At 36.7% G+C, this 17,734-nt stretch overlaps 3 protein-coding genes across 5 annotated transcripts in view; 2 read left to right on the forward strand and 1 right to left on the reverse strand.

The window, feature by feature from the left end:
• The first annotated feature begins 75 nt into the window (after positions 1 to 75).
• Positions 76 to 4,916, forward strand: LOC130909981 (cytochrome b-245 chaperone 1 homolog). The gene is made up of 6 exons (XM_057826963.1): positions 76 to 215; positions 1,431 to 1,518; positions 1,604 to 1,645; positions 1,727 to 1,897; positions 2,035 to 2,179; positions 4,018 to 4,916. The coding sequence occupies exons 2-6, from the start codon at positions 1,431 to 1,433 to the stop codon at positions 4,154 to 4,156; spliced, it is 585 nt and encodes a 194-aa protein (XP_057682946.1). The 5' UTR covers positions 76 to 215; the 3' UTR covers positions 4,157 to 4,916.
• On the reverse strand, positions 3,736 to 15,326 carry hexd (hexosaminidase d). The gene is made up of 11 exons (XM_057826962.1): positions 15,059 to 15,326; positions 14,868 to 14,983; positions 11,388 to 11,475; positions 11,159 to 11,323; positions 10,913 to 11,096; positions 8,967 to 9,038; positions 8,665 to 8,863; positions 8,392 to 8,553; positions 6,861 to 6,968; positions 5,254 to 5,343; positions 3,736 to 5,167 (listed from the first exon to the last, which is right to left on the reverse strand). The coding sequence occupies exons 1-11, from the start codon at positions 15,146 to 15,148 to the stop codon at positions 4,987 to 4,989; spliced, it is 1,455 nt and encodes a 484-aa protein (XP_057682945.1). The 5' UTR covers positions 15,149 to 15,326; the 3' UTR covers positions 3,736 to 4,986.
• Positions 15,327 to 15,436: 110 nt separating this feature from the next.
• The window catches only part of uts2r2 (urotensin-2 receptor 2), a 61,991-nt gene continuing 59,693 nt past the window's right edge, over positions 15,437 to 17,734 (forward strand). For all 3 annotated transcript variants that reach the window (XR_009061753.1, XM_057825883.1, XM_057825884.1), the window contains exon 1: positions 15,437 to 15,612. Coding sequence is in view for 2 of the 3 variants with exons in the window: in XM_057825883.1 (XP_057681866.1) it covers positions 15,545 to 15,612 (68 nt within the window). In the remaining variant the exon portion in view is untranslated. The remainder of the gene's footprint in view (positions 15,613 to 17,734) is intronic.

A 17,734-nucleotide genomic window follows, 5' to 3' on the forward strand; every position in this document is an offset into this window, starting at 1 on the left:
GAAAGTCAACAACAGAAGTCACTTGTTCCTGTTTTGTTTTTATTTTGAAATCTAGCGGAAGTCGTTGCTCATTCGGGAAGCGTAGCCCGCTCAGGACAGTGCAGCACATATGCTAAGCACTGGTAGAACTTCCTTTTTATATTCAATTGTTATTTCCTGCATATTTTGATTTGAGAAAATCTTTCTAAAAAGCCCAAAATTTCGATTCATTCAAGGTAAGGTATCGGTTATTATTTGAGGCAACTTCTAGAAACATAATCGTGTTTACTTAGTGATGCTTCCTGGTAGATATAGTTTTTCGATTTTTAATTGTTGCACCGATTCCATTTTTTTGGCGCCCGATACGGATTAGGGGTGTGACAAAATATCGAAATGATGATATATCGTGATACTTTGTATCCCAAAAGGTTATCCATATAATCCTGCCAAGTATCGATATATCGTTTTCATTTACACTGGGAAAGCCGAATGACCAATCGCAGCCAGTCTTTCCAATTTTTAGGGCATTTACTGATCACTTTCTGTTCATTTTAGTACATTTACAGGTCACTTCCTGTTGAATTTGAGTCACTGCCTATTTCTTCTCGGTTCACTTCCTGTTCAGTAATCCAAAATCAACCGTAAGTGACCCATAAATGCACAAAAATCACCCGGAAGAGACCTGTAAATGCACTAAAATGAACTTTGTGTTGATTTTGGAGCATCTACAGGTCACTTCCTATTGAAATTGAGTCACTGCCCATTCGTTCTTGGATTACTTCCTGTTCAGTAACCCAAAATCAACAGGAAGTGACAGAAAATGAACAGCAAATTATGTGAAATGTCCCCAAAATAAAATCCTGGATAATAATTAATAACCTAATATATTTTTTGATGCATTCGTAAGTTTAGTTTATAGGTATATTTAACCGTTCTTTTTTTTTTGTGTGAATATGTGTTTGAACGATTTGTCTAGAGCAATGTAAAGAGATTTTTTTTTTTTTACCATTTTATAGCATTTAAGATAGTGGACTATTGCTATGCAAGTTAGCCAATTGTTCTTTTGTTGTACTTAGATCCTTATTTATGATTTTTTAAATATCATTTGAGGCTAGGCTAAGATATTTCAATTCATTTTTATATGAAAATGCAATCCTGCATAGTTTGAAGAAACACGCTGGAGTTTTATTTTGTATTCGCATTTAATGCTGTTTTGCAATTGCAATCTTTACATTTCCGAAAAAGTATTCTTCAACACATTCAATGTTCCTAATCCGAATCCTCGATTATTCAAACTAACTAGTTGATAGATTAATCGACTTTTAAAATAATCGATAGCTACAGCCCTACTGTGTAAAGTAATACACTGCTGGCCAGTATTGGCCAATAAATCACTATATGGATATTGTCACCCTTAGTTTGAACAGCAAATGTTTTTTTCCTCGGGTTAGATGGGATACATGTCAGTAGAGGAACACAACTCTACAATGCTGCACCTGAAGAGAAACCCTGGCATACGTTCCTGGTCTCTTTGTATTGGTAAATATTTGTATAGTTAAATGCAAGAATTGTATCCCGGGCAAATGTAACTCAAAGTGTCTCTTTTTATCTCCCTTTTCATCAGGTATGGTATCGATTGGCTTGGCGGCTGCCTACTACAGCTCCGGTACAAAATCATCATTGTCTCAGTATTTATTTGTATTTTAAATTGTATGCTCTATTTTAATTTAACATTTTTTTAAAACAGATAGCATCTTGTGGAAGCTCTTCTATGTGACTGGCTGTCTATTTGTGGCCATTCAGAACATGGAAGAATGGGAAGAGGCAGTGTTTGATAAAACCAAAAATATCATTCAACTCAAGAATATTAGTTTGTACACGCTAGTTCTAACCTTATGGAAAAAGGGCCAAGAGAATGGTAAGTACAAGGGCCGGAAACCCTCAGAGAACAAATATCTAACAATTTGCCAATACAATACACCATATCGATACATTGTTGCATGGCCATGCTGGCAAATCCACCTTTAATGTCTCGTCTTTCTTGCCCATCTTAAGTTGTGTTGGACTTGAGGCACCTGCATGATGTCTGCGTCCAGGAAGAAAAAGTCAGATATTTGGGGAAAGGCTACCTCCTGATGTTGCGTCTGGCTACAGGTTTCTCCTACCCTCTGACTCAGAGTGCTACAATCGGGGGGCGAAGGTACTAATGAACACTTTCATTCAATATAACTCTAAAGTTGAGCTAAAAAAAAAAAAACACATAAAAAGAAAAAAAAATTCAAAGAAGGTATGATAAATTCCTTTTTTTAGTTTAATATTTTTTTAATTAATGATAAATAAATTATAAATGATATAATGAATAAATTAATAAACATTAAAAAAAAGTATTTTATTTATATATTTTTTTTAATTGTTTTCCAATATTTTATTTCCTGATCTTTTTTCCTGATATCATATCATCTTTTTTTTTTTTTTTTTTTTTAAAAAGGATTTACTCATTTGTAGCTGTATTTTCCAATGTTCTATACCAGGGGTCAGCAACCTAGATAGTCAAAGAGCCGTTTTTACCGTCCCGGGGAAAAAAAAAAAAAAAAAAGGAGCCACAAAAGCCTTTTGACATCTAACATTTTAATGAACTGCAACAAAAAACATTTTTTTAGTTTATCTATAGTTTGCTTATGATCTGCACCAACATATTCAAATTTAGAATAATGTTTGAAACTGTACAATCCAATATACTAGCAAATTCCAATCAAATACTTGTTAACTCATTGGTTGCAAATGATGGTGATAGATGTCCAACGGACTTGAAATGGATTGGACGTCAACTAGTGATAAACTCATCTCAATTCATGGCAGATGCATGAAAAGACCTTTCACTACCCCTACTAACATGGCCTCAGGGTGGCCAAGTTGGCAGGGGCAACATTCCAATCAAAGTGCATTGATGTTAAAATAAAGTTATAACTAGCTTATTTCTCAAACGACTATTTTATCAATGTCAAAGCACCCGTGATTTACTCAGTGCTAGTTATTGATAATGTTAGACGTCCAATCCATTTGATTTTCTTTGATTTTTGCAATGTTTTTGATTTAGAATGAACAGTAGGGGTGCCGAGATTGACCCCTGGGGAATGCCACAGCTCATAAGCCATTCACACTTAAAATAGACTGGACGTTTACTAGTGATGAACTCATTGAAATTCACAGCACAAGGATGATTGGGCGTCTAACATTGTCAATGGCACTGAAAAGTTCACTGCCATAGCCACGAAGAGCCACAGTAAAAGAATAAAAGAGCCACAGGTTGCAAACCCCTGTTCCATATGCATTATAGCATTTAAGCTAGCGGACTTTTGCTACTCAAGTTAGCCAGTTGTTGTACACATTAGCATTACATAGCATTTAAGCTAGCAGACGTTTGCTAATCAAGTTAGCCAATAGTTGTAATCATTAGCATTATATAGCATTTAAGTTAGCGGACTTCTGCTATGCATGTTAGTCAATTGTTGTAAACATTAGCATAATAAAGTTAGCTAATTTTTGTAAACATTAGCATTTAAGCTAGTGGACATTTGCTAGTCAAGTTAGCCAATTGTTGTATTGTTGCAATTGGCTAACTTGCATAGCAAAAGTCCGGTAGCTTAAATGCTATATAATGCTATTTTTTTCAACAATTGACTAACTTGATTAGCAAAAGTCCGCCATCTTAAATGCTATATAATGCTAATGTTTACAACAATTGGCCAAATTGAATAGCAAAAGTCCCCTAGCTTAAATGCTAATAACGCAAATGTTTACCATAGTTTGTGGTGCGCACCAGATTGCTTAAATTTATTTTATCTTTGTCAATGTCACTTTAGGGGCACTGAACAGTCGTTTATGTATATTTAATAAATGTAAATTCGGGCACTGAGGGTTTAGGAAATTGTCCCCATACACTCATTAACCTTTTAAAATCAAGTTTAAGTGATCAGGATAAATATAACGCAAGAATAATTCAAAGTATGAAAACACTTTTTTTCCTCCCCCATTCAGTGATGTGGAGGCAATCGCAGAATTGCTCAAGCGCTTTTTGGGGATGGAGGAGCGGCGGCAAAAGCAACAGGAAGAGTTCACAGAGGAGGAAGCTGATTTTTCGGAAAACAGCAGCGAGTCGGCGGACAAAAAAGAATAACCTACTTTGGGATAATGAGTCCACTGCTAAACAATAACATTGGCTGTGATTACTCCGCTGCTCTCATTGCATGGTGCGCTCACTTACAAATATTACAGTGCATGTTTTTGAAAGGGAAACATTCTGGCTCTAATTACTATGAGAAAACAATTACATATTTACTGTGCCTTCCTACTGTATGGTCTTTCTATTAGTCAACCAAAGGGCTGCTGGTACTATTTTCTACACCACCCATATTTTGCTTATATGCACACAACTGGCAATGGGATAAATTCTTTTACTGCCAGTAACCTTGAAGATCAACCAAATGTGATTTTTTTTTACAATTAAGCCTGACTGTTGCTGGTCAAAGATGTATTTTTTTCCCCTGTGTATTCGTAATCAGGCTGTGCTCAAGTCCAAAGGAGAAAACTAGTTACTTAAAACTAGTGTTGCACTGATACCTTTTTTTTGGGCTCCCAATACCGATTCTGATACTCGAAGATGTATATAATAGTGATAAACTATTGATACACTCATTTAAATTCTCTGTAGAGGAATGACTGGACCCCACATGTAGCTAGCGACCATCTTGGTTAGAGCGACCAGCAGTTGGAAACTAAACCTAAAATATTGTAGTTATTTCTTAGTACTCCCTGATGATAATTTTAGTGCAGTATCGGTGCAACACTGTTTAAAACCACTTGAAATGTTATTTTTTTCTACTGTTGAATTGAAGTTACTGATATGCTTTTACATTTTCTGGAATAAAACGATTTAAAAATTCCAAGTGTGCTTGGATTGTATCTGTTTTTTATTCAAATACAACTGGCGTTATACACCAAAGCAACTTAGCGCTGAGCTGGAACTATCTCCATGGAGCACTCTGTGATTTCATCTAGAATCCTCTTAAGGGGGCCCATTACTGGGCTAACGTGTTCCTCCATCCATTCTTGAGCTGTTGAATCTGGATAAATATGCCTCATCCCCTCTCTTACAACATTAACCTTCTCTTGCAATAGATCCAAATACCTGCGGAGTCAAGAGTCATACAGCAATAGTCAACACAAGCTACATAATATGGTTGCCAGAGTGTATCATGAGAATGGTTTGCTCACATTGATGCTTGACTCTGAATCTGTACGCTGATGAGAGGGTTTACCATTCTTCGTGATTTTTGGTAGGGACTGAACCATCCTCGAACATACCTAAGATTACAAATAAAAGTTTTCAATTTTATGCAATGTATGCTAGGAATGCCAGGCTGTCTAACTTAAGGGTGTCAAACTCATTTTGGTTTGCAGGCCACATTTATTAGATCTCAAGTTGGCCGAACTAGTTTATTTTTGGCCGAATAATTTGCTGGGTGCCATTTTGATTGTGAGGGGTGAACGAATGTTCATTCCCCCACTGTTAATCAAAATGGATTGGACGTCAAGAGCCGTCAGTAGTACTGGAAGATGAGCATTCACAGCTAGTCTGGAAGTACCCCGTCCGCCATTGCTGAGGTGTTCCGTACGCAGCACATGGCCAAGAGCAACTAATGTTTTCAAAAAACTGAGGAAAATTTGGCTTCGGAGAACCATTTATCCGCTGGATAACAACGTTTTACAATGCCCCCAATGCCACAGTCACCATACAAATGGTGTTATTTCACAAAGTTTTTGTCTTCAAAGGGTAACTCGACAAGGCTGCCCACTCTCACCCTTACTATTCGCTCTATTTATTGAACCGTTGGCAATTGCAATAAGACAAAATGCAAAGATTAAAGGTATCTGCTCGCAAATAGGAGAACATAAAATTAATTTATACGCAGACAATATATGTAGAAAGACAATCTTCTCCAAGAGTTTTTTGAACATATTAAAAAAAAAATTCAAAAATATCAATTTATGCTATTAATTGGTCAACTATAACGCCGTTAACGACAAACTCATGGAATCCTACAGATCAAAATCTAAATTACAATATTCCAATACGGAACATAAAGTATCTTGGAATCAACATTTTTACCAAAATTAATTAATTAATTAATTAAAGAAGAATTAAAGAATTAATTAAATCTTAAAGATATGTGACGACTTAATTCACTGGAATAATCTACCCAGCTCACTTTTTGGGCCGGATAGCGACAGACTTTAGCCTCACAAAGCCCCATATAATTATAAAATAATTTATCAATATTTACACCTATTCAGTTTGAAATTTGAGCCTGTTTAGATGAACTCAAAGCCGATATCCTGGTAGGAATCTTATTCAACAGCTCTCAGCCTCTCTATGTATTTATTTATTTTTTAAATATGTATATATATATTATATATATATATATATACATATACATATACACACACACACACACACACACACACACATATATATATATTTATAGCAATTGGGCTTGAAAAGCTCACAATTATCAGACGGGGACTTTAGCAATGTCTAAACGCATCAGGGTCGAGCATCTCGCTGACAATGGCTTTGAAGGCAGGTAGTGTCTTAATGTCTGCCGCAGTGTGGGACTTTTTGGATTCAGCAACAAGTTCAGCAACAAGGTAACTGGCTTTCAGGGCTTTCTCATTTACCATTGCAGATTTTCTTGCCCGTTTCTCTGTTTTCATGAAGGCGAACAAAATAGTCCATCGACTTGTTTTGAAGCGACGGGTGTTTTGTTTGGAGATGACATTTAAACTTGCATCGCTACTGTAACTGACTGTAACCGACTCACATATTTTTCTCAAAAGACTTGATGTCTTCAAGACAAAGAAGTGAGTCCAGGTCCACAATCGACTCCGCCAGTCTCCTTCCAGGGAACAGGCGGACATCTCCAGTTGCACTGAACAAAATGTGAGACAATATGCGAAAAGGTAAACAAGATTTAGGCCCTACTAAATACAATATATGCTTAGGTTATCGGTTATCTCGCCCCTAAAGTTGGTATACAGTGGAACCTCTACATATGAAGTTAATTTGATGCAGGACCTTGTTTGTAAGTCGAAATGGTTGTATGTTGAGCAGGATTTCCCCATAGGAAAACATTATAATTGTCATGTCATTTTCTGTTTTATTTTGAAGGCTTCACCCTCCTCGTGTCTGCGTACTTGCCCTTCCTCTTGTCACCTAATCACCTACTGTTTCCACCTGTTCCCCATTACCTTGTGTGTGTAAATATTGCCCTAGTTTCCCTTGTTTTGTACAGAAATGTCTTACTACTCAGGTTAGTCGCGTCAGCCTCTCGTCATAGCTTTCATAGTTATCCTGTATATTATCCTCCATTTGGAGTGTTTTACATTTTTTCCTTTCCTCCCTTTTGGAGTGCTTTGTGTTTGAAGTTTTTGATCATTGTCATCCTGACTCATTCCTCAAATGGAGCGCTTTTTGTTTGTACTTTTTCTCATCCCCACATGCCAACGGAAAAACCTTAGTTTTCATTAATAAACTTTATTGGCTTTACTCCGCATCTGAGTCTGTCTCGTCACCAAAGCCTGAGAATAATTCTATTAGTTCATTCCAAAGCCCGAAAACCTACACTAAATCCTAAATAAATACTGCTGTTACTATTGCAAATAGCAATTACAAAGAGCAAAACAAATAACGGAATGGAATTATAATATAATAATAGTAATAATAATAATAATAATAATACCTGTAATAATGTAACAAATCGGGTTCTAATGTGCCACTTGTATTTTGTGTGGTGTACCTGAACGCACTGCGGGGCTGACGGCAGAGTGAGAGAGTGCAGTTGAGATAAAACTTTCACTTTTAATGTCCTGTTTTTGCTGGGAGTTGGCGTGTTGTGTTGCACAAGTTCTGAAATAAATGATTAAAAACCTGATGAAACTGGCTATCTTTTTGGCGATGGTAGCCACCTTAACTTATAAAGACTGGCAAACGGAGTTCGGAGGGGTGTTGTCATGCAGTTCACGGACGTGCACCCCACGCTAATATTTTCCCATTGGTAAGCCTCACCTTTTTTTCTTTTTTTTCACCACTTGCTTTAACATTCATGGAACCCATGTTGATTTCTCTCAGAATAAAATCCGCCGTGTGTGCGTCTTGCGGGAAAAAAATGAAATTGCGACGTTGTCTGTAGAAACATGGCGAGTCAAATTTTACGTCAGGTGTCCAAAAGATGGTGTGTCGAAGCGATTGTATGTCGAGGTCCCACTGTATATCGTTTTAAAATGTTTGTGTGTCTTTCCACTAAAACAGTGTCTATGTTAACTACTACAAAGTGTCTTGTTTGAGGCCCGCACCTTCCCATGGACCCTGCCTCCACAGAGGAGATATCTAAAAGTTCGGTGACTATCTTTTGAGCCTCAGGACTAAACTGGCCATGGATGAGTGTTTGGAGACAGGCTGCTAGTGACGGAAGAGCCAAAGGCATCAGCTCACATAGCACCGAGAGGTGGTCATACCTGAACATGGGGCAAACAAATTGCATTTTTATCGACCTAATGAGGATTAACACATGAGTAAATCAGGCAATATTGTTTTTAAGTCATGTTTGGTGGAAAAAACAGTTTTACCTTTGCCAGCCTGTAAGAGCAATACCCATAATGTTTAAACCAGAAGGCACGGATTGGGCTACTTTTAACCATTGCAAATGGTTATCTACATGCCTCTGTGTACTGGGTACATTAGTGTAAACCCTGGTAGAGCCTTTAAAGGAGCTGGCCGCCCATATATGTTGCATACCAGCACTGTAGTACTTCTCCAGCAATGACACTACAATTGACAAGAAAGTTGTATAGTATAGCCATCATTAAAATGATCATAATGCAAACCAAATAAAACAGTATTTTTGAGTTACAAAATTTCAGATTCACACCGGTTTTCTCCACATCCAGATTAGGGGTGTAATCCCACAGCATCGGTTGGACTCGTCCTAGAATACCACTCGCTGTGATATTAATAGAACAACATACACATATGTAAATTAGTCTTCGATATAACAGGTACATTTGTACATTCACAGTATTAGAGTTATCCAATAATGACTTTTTAACCGATATCGCGATATTGTCCAACTCCGAAAATCCGATACCGATATATATGGTCATGGATTTATGAAAAAGTATCTGAACCTTTAGGAATTTCTCACATTTCTGCATAAAATCACCATCAAATGTGATCTTTGTCAAAATCACACAGATGAAAAAAAACAGTGCTCTAACTAAAACCACCTAAACATTTATAGGTTTTTATATTTTAATGAGGATAGCATGCAAACAATGTCAAAAGGGGGAAAATAAGTACTGGTAAGTCAACCATCACATTTAATATTTTGTGCTCCCTCCCCGGCAGCAATAACTTCAAGCAGACGCTACCTGTGGCTGCAGATCAGTCTGGCACATCGATCAGGACTAATCTTGGCCAATTCTTCTCTACAAAACTGCTGTAGTTCAGTCAGATTCCTGGGATGTCTGGCATGAATCGCTGTCTTTAGGTCATGCCACAGCATCTCAATGGGGTTCAAGTCTGGACTTTGACTTGGCCATTCCAGAACGTGTATTTTGTTCCTCTGAAACCATTCTGAAGTTAATTTACTTCTGTGTTTTGGATCATTGTCTTGTTGTTGTAGCATCCATCCTCTTTTTACCTTCAACTGTCTGACAGTCTCAGGTTTTCCTGAAAAACTTTTGAATTCATTCTTCCATTAATGATTGCAAGTTGTCCAGGCCCTGAGATAGCAAAACAGCCCCAAATCATGATGTTCCCTCCATCATGCTTCATGGTGGGGACGTGGTGTTGATGTCGGTGAGCTGTTCCAGTTTTCCTCCACACATGACGTTGTGTGTTACTCCCAAACAATTCAACTTTGGTTTCGTCAGTCCACAAAATATTTTTCCAAAACTTCTTTGGAGTGTCCAAGTGCCTTTTTGCGAACATTAAACAAGCAAGAATGTTTTTTTCAGACAGCAGTGGCTGCCTCCGTGGAGTCCTCCCATGAACACCATTCTTGGCCATTCTTCTGGATATAGTTGATGTGTGCACAAAGATATTGGACTGTGCCAGTGATTTCTGTAAGTCTTGAGCAGACACTCTTGGGTTCTTTTTTACCTCTCTGAGTATTCTGTGCTGAACTCTTGGCGTAATCTTTGGTGGACGGCCACTCTTTGGGAGAGAAGCAACAGTGCCAAACTCTCTCCATTTGGAGACAACTTCTCTGACTGTCGATTGATGAACATCCAGACTTTCAGAGTTGGTTTTGGATCCTTTCCCAGATTAATACAAATCAACAATCCTTGATCGTAGATTTTCAGACAGCTCTTTTGACTGAGCCATGATGCACAACAGACAATGCTTAGCAGGTGTGTGTTTTATAGTGGTCAGGGTAGCTTTAAACCACTCGTCAGTGATTGGGCACACACCTGACTGAAATAGTTTAGTAAAAATTGGTTTCAATTGCTCTTTAAGTCTCCTTAGGCATAGGGTTCACTTACTTATTTTCCCCCCGTCTGTCAATGTTTGCATGTTATCCTCATTAAAATATGAAAAACTATAAATGTTTAGGTGGTTTTAGGTAGACACTGTTTTTTCATCTGTGTGATTTTGACAATGATCAGATCACATTTGATGGTGATTTTATGCAGAAATATGAGAAATTCCAAAAGGTTCAGATACTTTTTCATACCACTATATGTATGTTAATCTTTAATATATAACGGGTAAATTTACATTTACAGCATATTATTGTGATTATTGATGAAAACAAGTGAAAAAAAAAGTACTTTTCACATTGCATTCCTTGTTAAAACGCAAATTCCTGCTCACCTTTTAGTGTGTCCTGACTCATCCCTCTCATCATATCATCCCACACGATGATAGTCATATGAGGCCACGCCTCCTTGATATAATTGACCACAGATGCAACATGACTCAAGAAAAGTTGTTCCACAGAGCGTCCGGGTGACGCCAACCACTGTTTTGACAGTTCACCCTCACCCAACATGTACACCTTAAAGCAAATGTATAGACATGAGAGAATTGCCAATATTTGAAAAGGATCATGCACATTACCTCATCTGCACCGATATGCAGTGTTTTTAAATCAGGATGCAGCGCCACCACCTGCCTCAGCATCTCCATCACAAGCTTGAGTCCTTCTTCCTTGCAGGGATTGAGGGTGCCTACGCAGTTGGACACTTCTCTAAGACTCCACATGGATGGATGTTTCAGCACAAACTACAAGAGCAACAGACTTGAAGAGCAAATTATTTGTATAACAACAATAGGATGTCTGTCATACCTCCATATGGCCGAAGGTCTGCACAAGTGGAATCACCTCCATTCCTTTAGATTTTGCGACTTTTTGCATGAATATAATCTCATCTCGGCTGATGACGCAGAATTAGACAAACAGTAATCTGATTTGATTTAGTGTTGCACCGATACCATTTTGTGGCTCCAGCTACCCGTGTGGTATCAGCCGATTCCGTACCGATACGTTTTAAAAGAAATCTATACACGTATATTAATAATTAGTGCTCCAACTATTAATTCGAGTAATTCAATTACAAAAAAAGCTTTGAATCAAATTTAGCTGCTTTGAGGATTCCTTTGTAATGGTTTGTTTTGAAAGTGTTTGCATTTCGTTTTATTTATTATTTGATTTTCCCTCTAGTGGTAACATTGAATATGCCATAACTCGTCTAACATGGCTGAATCCAGCTGCTCCCTGTTAAGACCAACATAAAGTAAGTTTTTGTTAGAGCTAATATGTTTAGCAGTTTTTGGTGGGAATGTGTGTTGGAACAAATTGTTAAGAGCATTGTAAAAAACAAACAAACAAAAAAAAGTTAACATTCTATAGCAGGGTCCCCAAACTTTTTCCTGTGAGGGCCACATTACTTTTCCCTTCTCTGATGACGGGCCAGGGTCAGTTTTTAACAAAAAAAGTGTAACGATTGCAGGAGTGCCTAAATGTAAAATTTTACTGTTTTTCAGAAAGCCACAATCAAATAACCCTTGCTGGATTCTTCACGGAACAAAAGTAAATAAAATAAAAATAATAATAAAAAAATATATAATACAACATAATATATTATAATATAACTAGGGCTGTCAAAATTATTGCGTTAGCGGATGACAATTTTTTTTTTTTTTTTTCAATTAATCAGGTTAAAATATTTGACGCATTTAACGCACATGCCCCGCTCAAACAGATTAAAATGACAGCACAGTGTCATGTCCATTTGTTACTTGTGTTTTTTGGTGTTTTTTCGCCCTCTGCTGGTGCTTGGGTGCGACTGATTTTATGGGTTTCAGCACCATGAGCATTGTGTAATTATTGACATCAACAATGGCGAGCTACTAGTTTATTTTTTTTGTTTGAAAATTGTACAAATTTTATTAAAACGAAAACATTAAGAGGGGTTTTAATATAAAATTTCTATAACTTGTACTAACATTTATGTTTTAAGAACTACCAGTCTTTCTATCCATGGATCGCTTTAACAGAATGTTAATAATGTTAATGCCATCTTGTTGATTTAGTGTTATAATAAACAAATACAGTACTTATGTACAGTATGTTGAATGTATCTTTCCGTCTTGTGTTTTATCTTTCCATTCTAACAATAATTTACAGAAAAATATGGCATATTTTATAGATGGGTTGAGTTGCGATTAATTATGATTAATTAATTTTTAAGGTGTGATCAACTCGATTAAAAATTGTAATCATTTGACAGCCCTAAATATAATCTAATATAATATTATATTATATTATAATATATTATAACACTATTAATCAAATAATTAATAACCAGATAACTCCTTCTGGGTTCTTCACAGAAAAAGCCAGAAAATAAATAACACAAGTTAAAAAAAAAAAAAAAAAAGTTGTTCAGCGGGCCGGACCAGATGTGGAGGTGGGCCGTATCTGGCCCGTGGGCCGTAGTTTGGGGATCCCTGTTCTATAGCATTTACGCTACTTTTGCTATGCAAATTAACCAATTGTTTTTTTGTTGTCCTGAGATCCTCAATTATTTATTTTTTTGTATCTTTTGAGGCTGAGCTCAGATATTTTATTTCATTTTTAAATGCATTTATTGCTCTTGTGAAATGAAAGTGCAATTCTGCAGTTTGAATAGGCACTCAAGCACTCTAAAATGTATTCTGCAATGCATTAAATATGTCTAATCCGATTATTCGAAAACACTAGTTGATTGATTACCTAAATAATTGATAGCTACAGCCCTATATACAATATATATATATATATATATATATATATATATATATATGGTGGAAAACACTCAGGTGACTTGAAGTTCTGCTCCGAGATCCCCAATTTGGTCAAATTTCAAATTGTCCGATGTGCATGTGTGATACATCATTGGAAAACTTAAAATCTCAAATTTCTGGGGAAGGAAAATTTTTCAACAGCAGGGCATTTACAAATAAATAAATAAATAAAAGAGTTTTTTTAAACTGCAAAACACTAACTGGAGGTTAGAGCACGCGAGAGCATAATTAAAGACGCCATGATTTTAACAAGATATTATCACGTACTTACCTCTTTTCGATCCAAAAACTCCATATAGTGTGTATCACCGAGCGTCAAGACACAGCTGTGAATGGCCACAGCTGGATGTTTGGGGGATTTTATGGGTGAAACATGGTCATATAACAAGGGTCGCGATGCAGAAATCGCAGACATCGAGGAGTGGTCAAGATTTTCATTTTCATGTATATACCCTTTTAAACATTTTTTTTTTCAGTTTTTCTTTGTTTGGATCGATTATTCATCATCTAAAATATTGGGGAAAATGCAACAGTAACAAAAATAACAGTAACAAAAAAAAAAAAAAAAATACAGTTAAGCGATAGTTATGAGGTAGATATCTGTGAGTTTTTTTCGTACACCATTTTTTTCATTGTGACGTAATTTGTTTAAAAGTTTGAAATATGTGAGTAATTTTTAAATTTTTTTTTTTTTTTTAACGAAAAATTAGGCATCAACTAATGATTCTAAGCTAAAAATGATATTTTGAATAATATTTATAATTGATGACCTCTGTTTTATGGCTGGGTTGAAACAAAAGCGGTTGCGCAACGTTTGTAAACGTTTCCAGGGTAAAACGGAGAAATTAGAAATTGTTTGGGGGCTTAATGCACCATGAATCTGCTATGGTAGCATATAGACATATTGTTCTCTCAAACACAACAGTTATTTTGGCTTAAAATACAGCAGTTTATTTTAAAGACGGGTGCAAGAGCAGAAACTGCTCTTTCAGCCTTGTCCGTGTTTTCCGCCATATAGATTTTTCTTTAATTACAACATTTTTGCATACTCACTTGAATGTAAATACTCCTATCAAGTTTGGTCAGACACTGCTTAACTCATTGGCTTCCTCTGATGGTGCTAGACGTCTAATCCATTTGCAGTGGGAGGGTTGGCAGCGAATGAACGTTCGTTCATTCGCTGCCACCCTCCCAGTTCAAAAGTATTGCACGTCTACTAGCGATAAACTCATTTCAAATCACGATTAAAAGTATATAATCATCTTGAGAAGGGCAACAAGTATTTGTTGAGAGGGTCGTGTGTAGTTGGCGGCCATCTTGGGTAGGGCAAACTAGTTCTAAACTTGATCTCCAAGAGTACATATTGCAGAAAATCGATATCAATGACGTCATTTTAATGCAGCATCGGTACAGATCAGTGCAACACTAATTAGAATGAACGCAAACACAGCAAGTCAATAAATTATCATGAAACATGAACCTATATGGACGTTGTGCTGTGGCCTGCAGGAGCTTCAGCTCTCCCTCATAAGGAAACATGTCCTCATATTCCACGAGCAAACCATCAACACCCATCCGAGAGAAGCATTCGATCAGCTGGATGACAAGAAAACACATATAAGGTAACGTTAGAAGTGTGTTTTTTAAATTTATTGATATGAGAGAAGATACCTGACAAAGGTAATCCAATTTGGGAGGGGCTCCTTTAAGATCCAGGTGGACAACTTTCTTTCCTTTTGGCCAGGGTGGATTAATATCCATGCTGACAGTGTTGGCGTCGATAAAATAAATTAAATATCAAGTTTAATTAACCAAGGCGAGTACAAATAAAGCATGTCAAGGCTACGCGTTGAGTTGTAGTTGATATATTTGAACTATTAAAGCTAAAATGAAAACTATTAAAGCGACACCGTGCTGCCGATAGCATTTCCGCATGAACTCAATGACGTTCATTTTCATTGGCGCACAAATCGTCCAATGAAACAGTCGCTTTCTCTTCGTCCCGGCCAATCATAGCGTCCAACGCGTGCTAACCCGGAAATGAAACAAAATTTGGGTGCAAGTGGCGCGTGTACTAATGGTGATTAGCAGAGAAGGCAAAGTTAAAATCTGTGCATGACTGCAATTTAGAAAGCTACGCGGCAGGTTGGAATTTTAATGGCGCCAGTACGACAAAGAAATGCGAAAGGCTTGAATTCTACTGAGATAGGGAAGAAAATCAAAAGGTGAGCAAATCAAACCAGTTTTGCCTTGTATAATTAATTGGACTTCTCTGCAGAAGTGCAGTCAGCGTGACAGAGTGAAAACTGATTGAATGACGTGTTGTTACCCGCTGTAACTTTCCTCCGCTTATAAAAGTTAGTCCACTTGATTTACACAACAAATTAGACTCGAAGACTTTATAATGCTGAAAACGGCATAAGCGACATACAGAAATTAACCTAAACATTCCAGTGCCTTTTCACTTATTCCTTTTAAGGGAACAAAGGAGGAGGACATTAAAATGTAAAATACTTTTCTCGTGTTGCGTCTCACACCACAACCTAAAAATGTTACTTTTTTCAATAGGAAATTGTTACGAAATGTTCCGACTCAGAAAATGAATGTTTCAAATTTACACCATAGACTTCATAACCCATTGACATGACACGGGAAGCGGCGCCGATTCGTAGGGGGCCTATTTTCAAGAACCTCAAATTCAAAATATTTTCAAATCGTAAGCAGCTACCGACCTAAAACCAAAACAGGCACCTACCTTAGCCACATATGAGTCTCCATGAGCAGCGGCATCCAAAAATTCAAAAGTCGTTCCCGATTAAATATTTTCTATATAAGTATAACACAATTTAAAATGGCTATAAAAAGCTCAGATTTACCACTAGATGCACAAAAATCACCAAATGCAGAGATAATCACCTATATTTTAAGGATCAATAGTAATATTTACTATGGTTGTTCCGATCATGTTTTTTTGCTCCCGATCCGATCCCAATCGTTTTAATTTGAGTATCTGCCGATCCCGATATTTCCCGATCCGATTGCTTTTTTTTTGTGCTCCCAATTCAATTCCAATCATTCCTGATAATTTCCCCCGATCATATACAGTGGGGAGACCAAGTATTTGATACACAGTCAATGGGAAAACCCATTGGTAGTGTATCAAATACTTGTTCTCCCCACTGTACATCTTGGCAATGCATTAAGAAAAAAATGAATAAAACACAGACGAATATATACATTCCACATACAGTACACAGGTACTGTATTTGTTTATTATGACAATAAATCCTCAAGATGGCATTTACATTATTAACATTCTTTCTGTGAGAGGGATCCACGGATAAAGACTTGTAATTCTTAAAGGATAAATGTGACTTTGGAAATTGTGACTAAATATTGCCATCTAGTGTATTTGTTGAGCTTTCAGTAAATGATACTGTAGCCATTTAACTATTCTGCCCAATTGCATGATGGGAAGTGCAACCATGACTGTGTGTAGTGGCACCAATTGATATATCTTCTCTGCGTTGGGAAATAACACAGGGTGTTAAGAAAAAGATCTACAACTACCTTTCTTCCCCACATTGCTTCCCACGATAATTCTATTTGTTGAGGGAGGGTTTGTAAGGCTTTAGACAATTAAAACAAGGCTCCAAAGACTGCCAAAATTCACTCTACTCATTTTACGCTGCCTTTTAGCTCTATATATAGGTAAAACGGCGCCATTATAGATTGAACGCGACAATGCGTGAGTGGGTCGTGCAGCGCATGCGTCAATTGCGTTAAATAATTTAACGTGACAAATTAAAAAAAAAAAAATTATAGCCGTTAACGCGATAAATTTGATAGCCCTACTTTAAGCCAAAACTAAAGACTCTGGATGAGTGTTAGACATTTTGTCTGTAACGTTAAATACAATTAGAAAACGATTTAATTAAAAAATATATTTAAAAAAAGGCATCTCCGATATTTTTTTGCAGATTCCGATACTTTGAAAATGACGTGATCCAGATCGATCGGGACATCTTTAATATTTACCATATCAGTTTTTGACCAAATAGCAACTTTTTTTTTTTTAATTTACTGCAAGTTTTCAACAGCTAATAAATCACTCAATTTTCACATCAGAAACTTAATACTTGAGGAAAACATGCAGAATCAATTATAGATAATATATAAATATATTACTAATAAATTCTATATACAATCACAACTTATTATAGAATAGAATAGCCCTTTATTGTCATTATGCACTATATACTGTTAGCGAATGAGGCTCGCGGCCGCCTGGCGGAAACGGAGCTAAAAGTCGGCTGTCTTAAATTCTATACAATACAATGCTCTTAA

Source organism: Corythoichthys intestinalis, chromosome 21 (genome assembly GCF_030265065.1).
Source record: "Corythoichthys intestinalis isolate RoL2023-P3 chromosome 21, ASM3026506v1, whole genome shotgun sequence".
Lineage (NCBI taxonomy): Eukaryota > Metazoa > Chordata > Actinopteri > Syngnathiformes > Syngnathidae > Corythoichthys > Corythoichthys intestinalis.

Excerpts from the sequence above, each read along its gene's own strand:
- LOC130909981 (XM_057826963.1), top strand. The coding sequence starts at position 1,431 with ATGGGATACATGTCAGTAGAGGAACACAACTCTACAATGCTGCACCTG. Across the intron at positions 1,646-1,726 it reads GGCTGCCTACTACAGCTCCG|ATAGCATCTTGTGGAAGCTC; the intron begins GTACAAAATCAT and ends TTTTTAAAACAG. Across the intron at positions 1,898-2,034 it reads GAAAAAGGGCCAAGAGAATG|TTGTGTTGGACTTGAGGCAC; the intron begins GTAAGTACAAGG and ends GCCCATCTTAAG.
- hexd (XM_057826962.1), bottom strand. The coding sequence starts at position 15,148 with ATGGATATTAATCCACCCTGGCCAAAAGGAAAGAAAGTTGTCCACCTG. Across the intron at positions 14,984-15,058 it reads AATTGGATTACCTTTGTCAG|CTGATCGAATGCTTCTCTCG; the intron begins GTATCTTCTCTC and ends CTTGTCATCCAG. Across the intron at positions 11,476-14,867 it reads ACAGCACAACGTCCATATAG|CCGAGATGAGATTATATTCA; the intron begins GTTCATGTTTCA and ends CTGCGTCATCAG.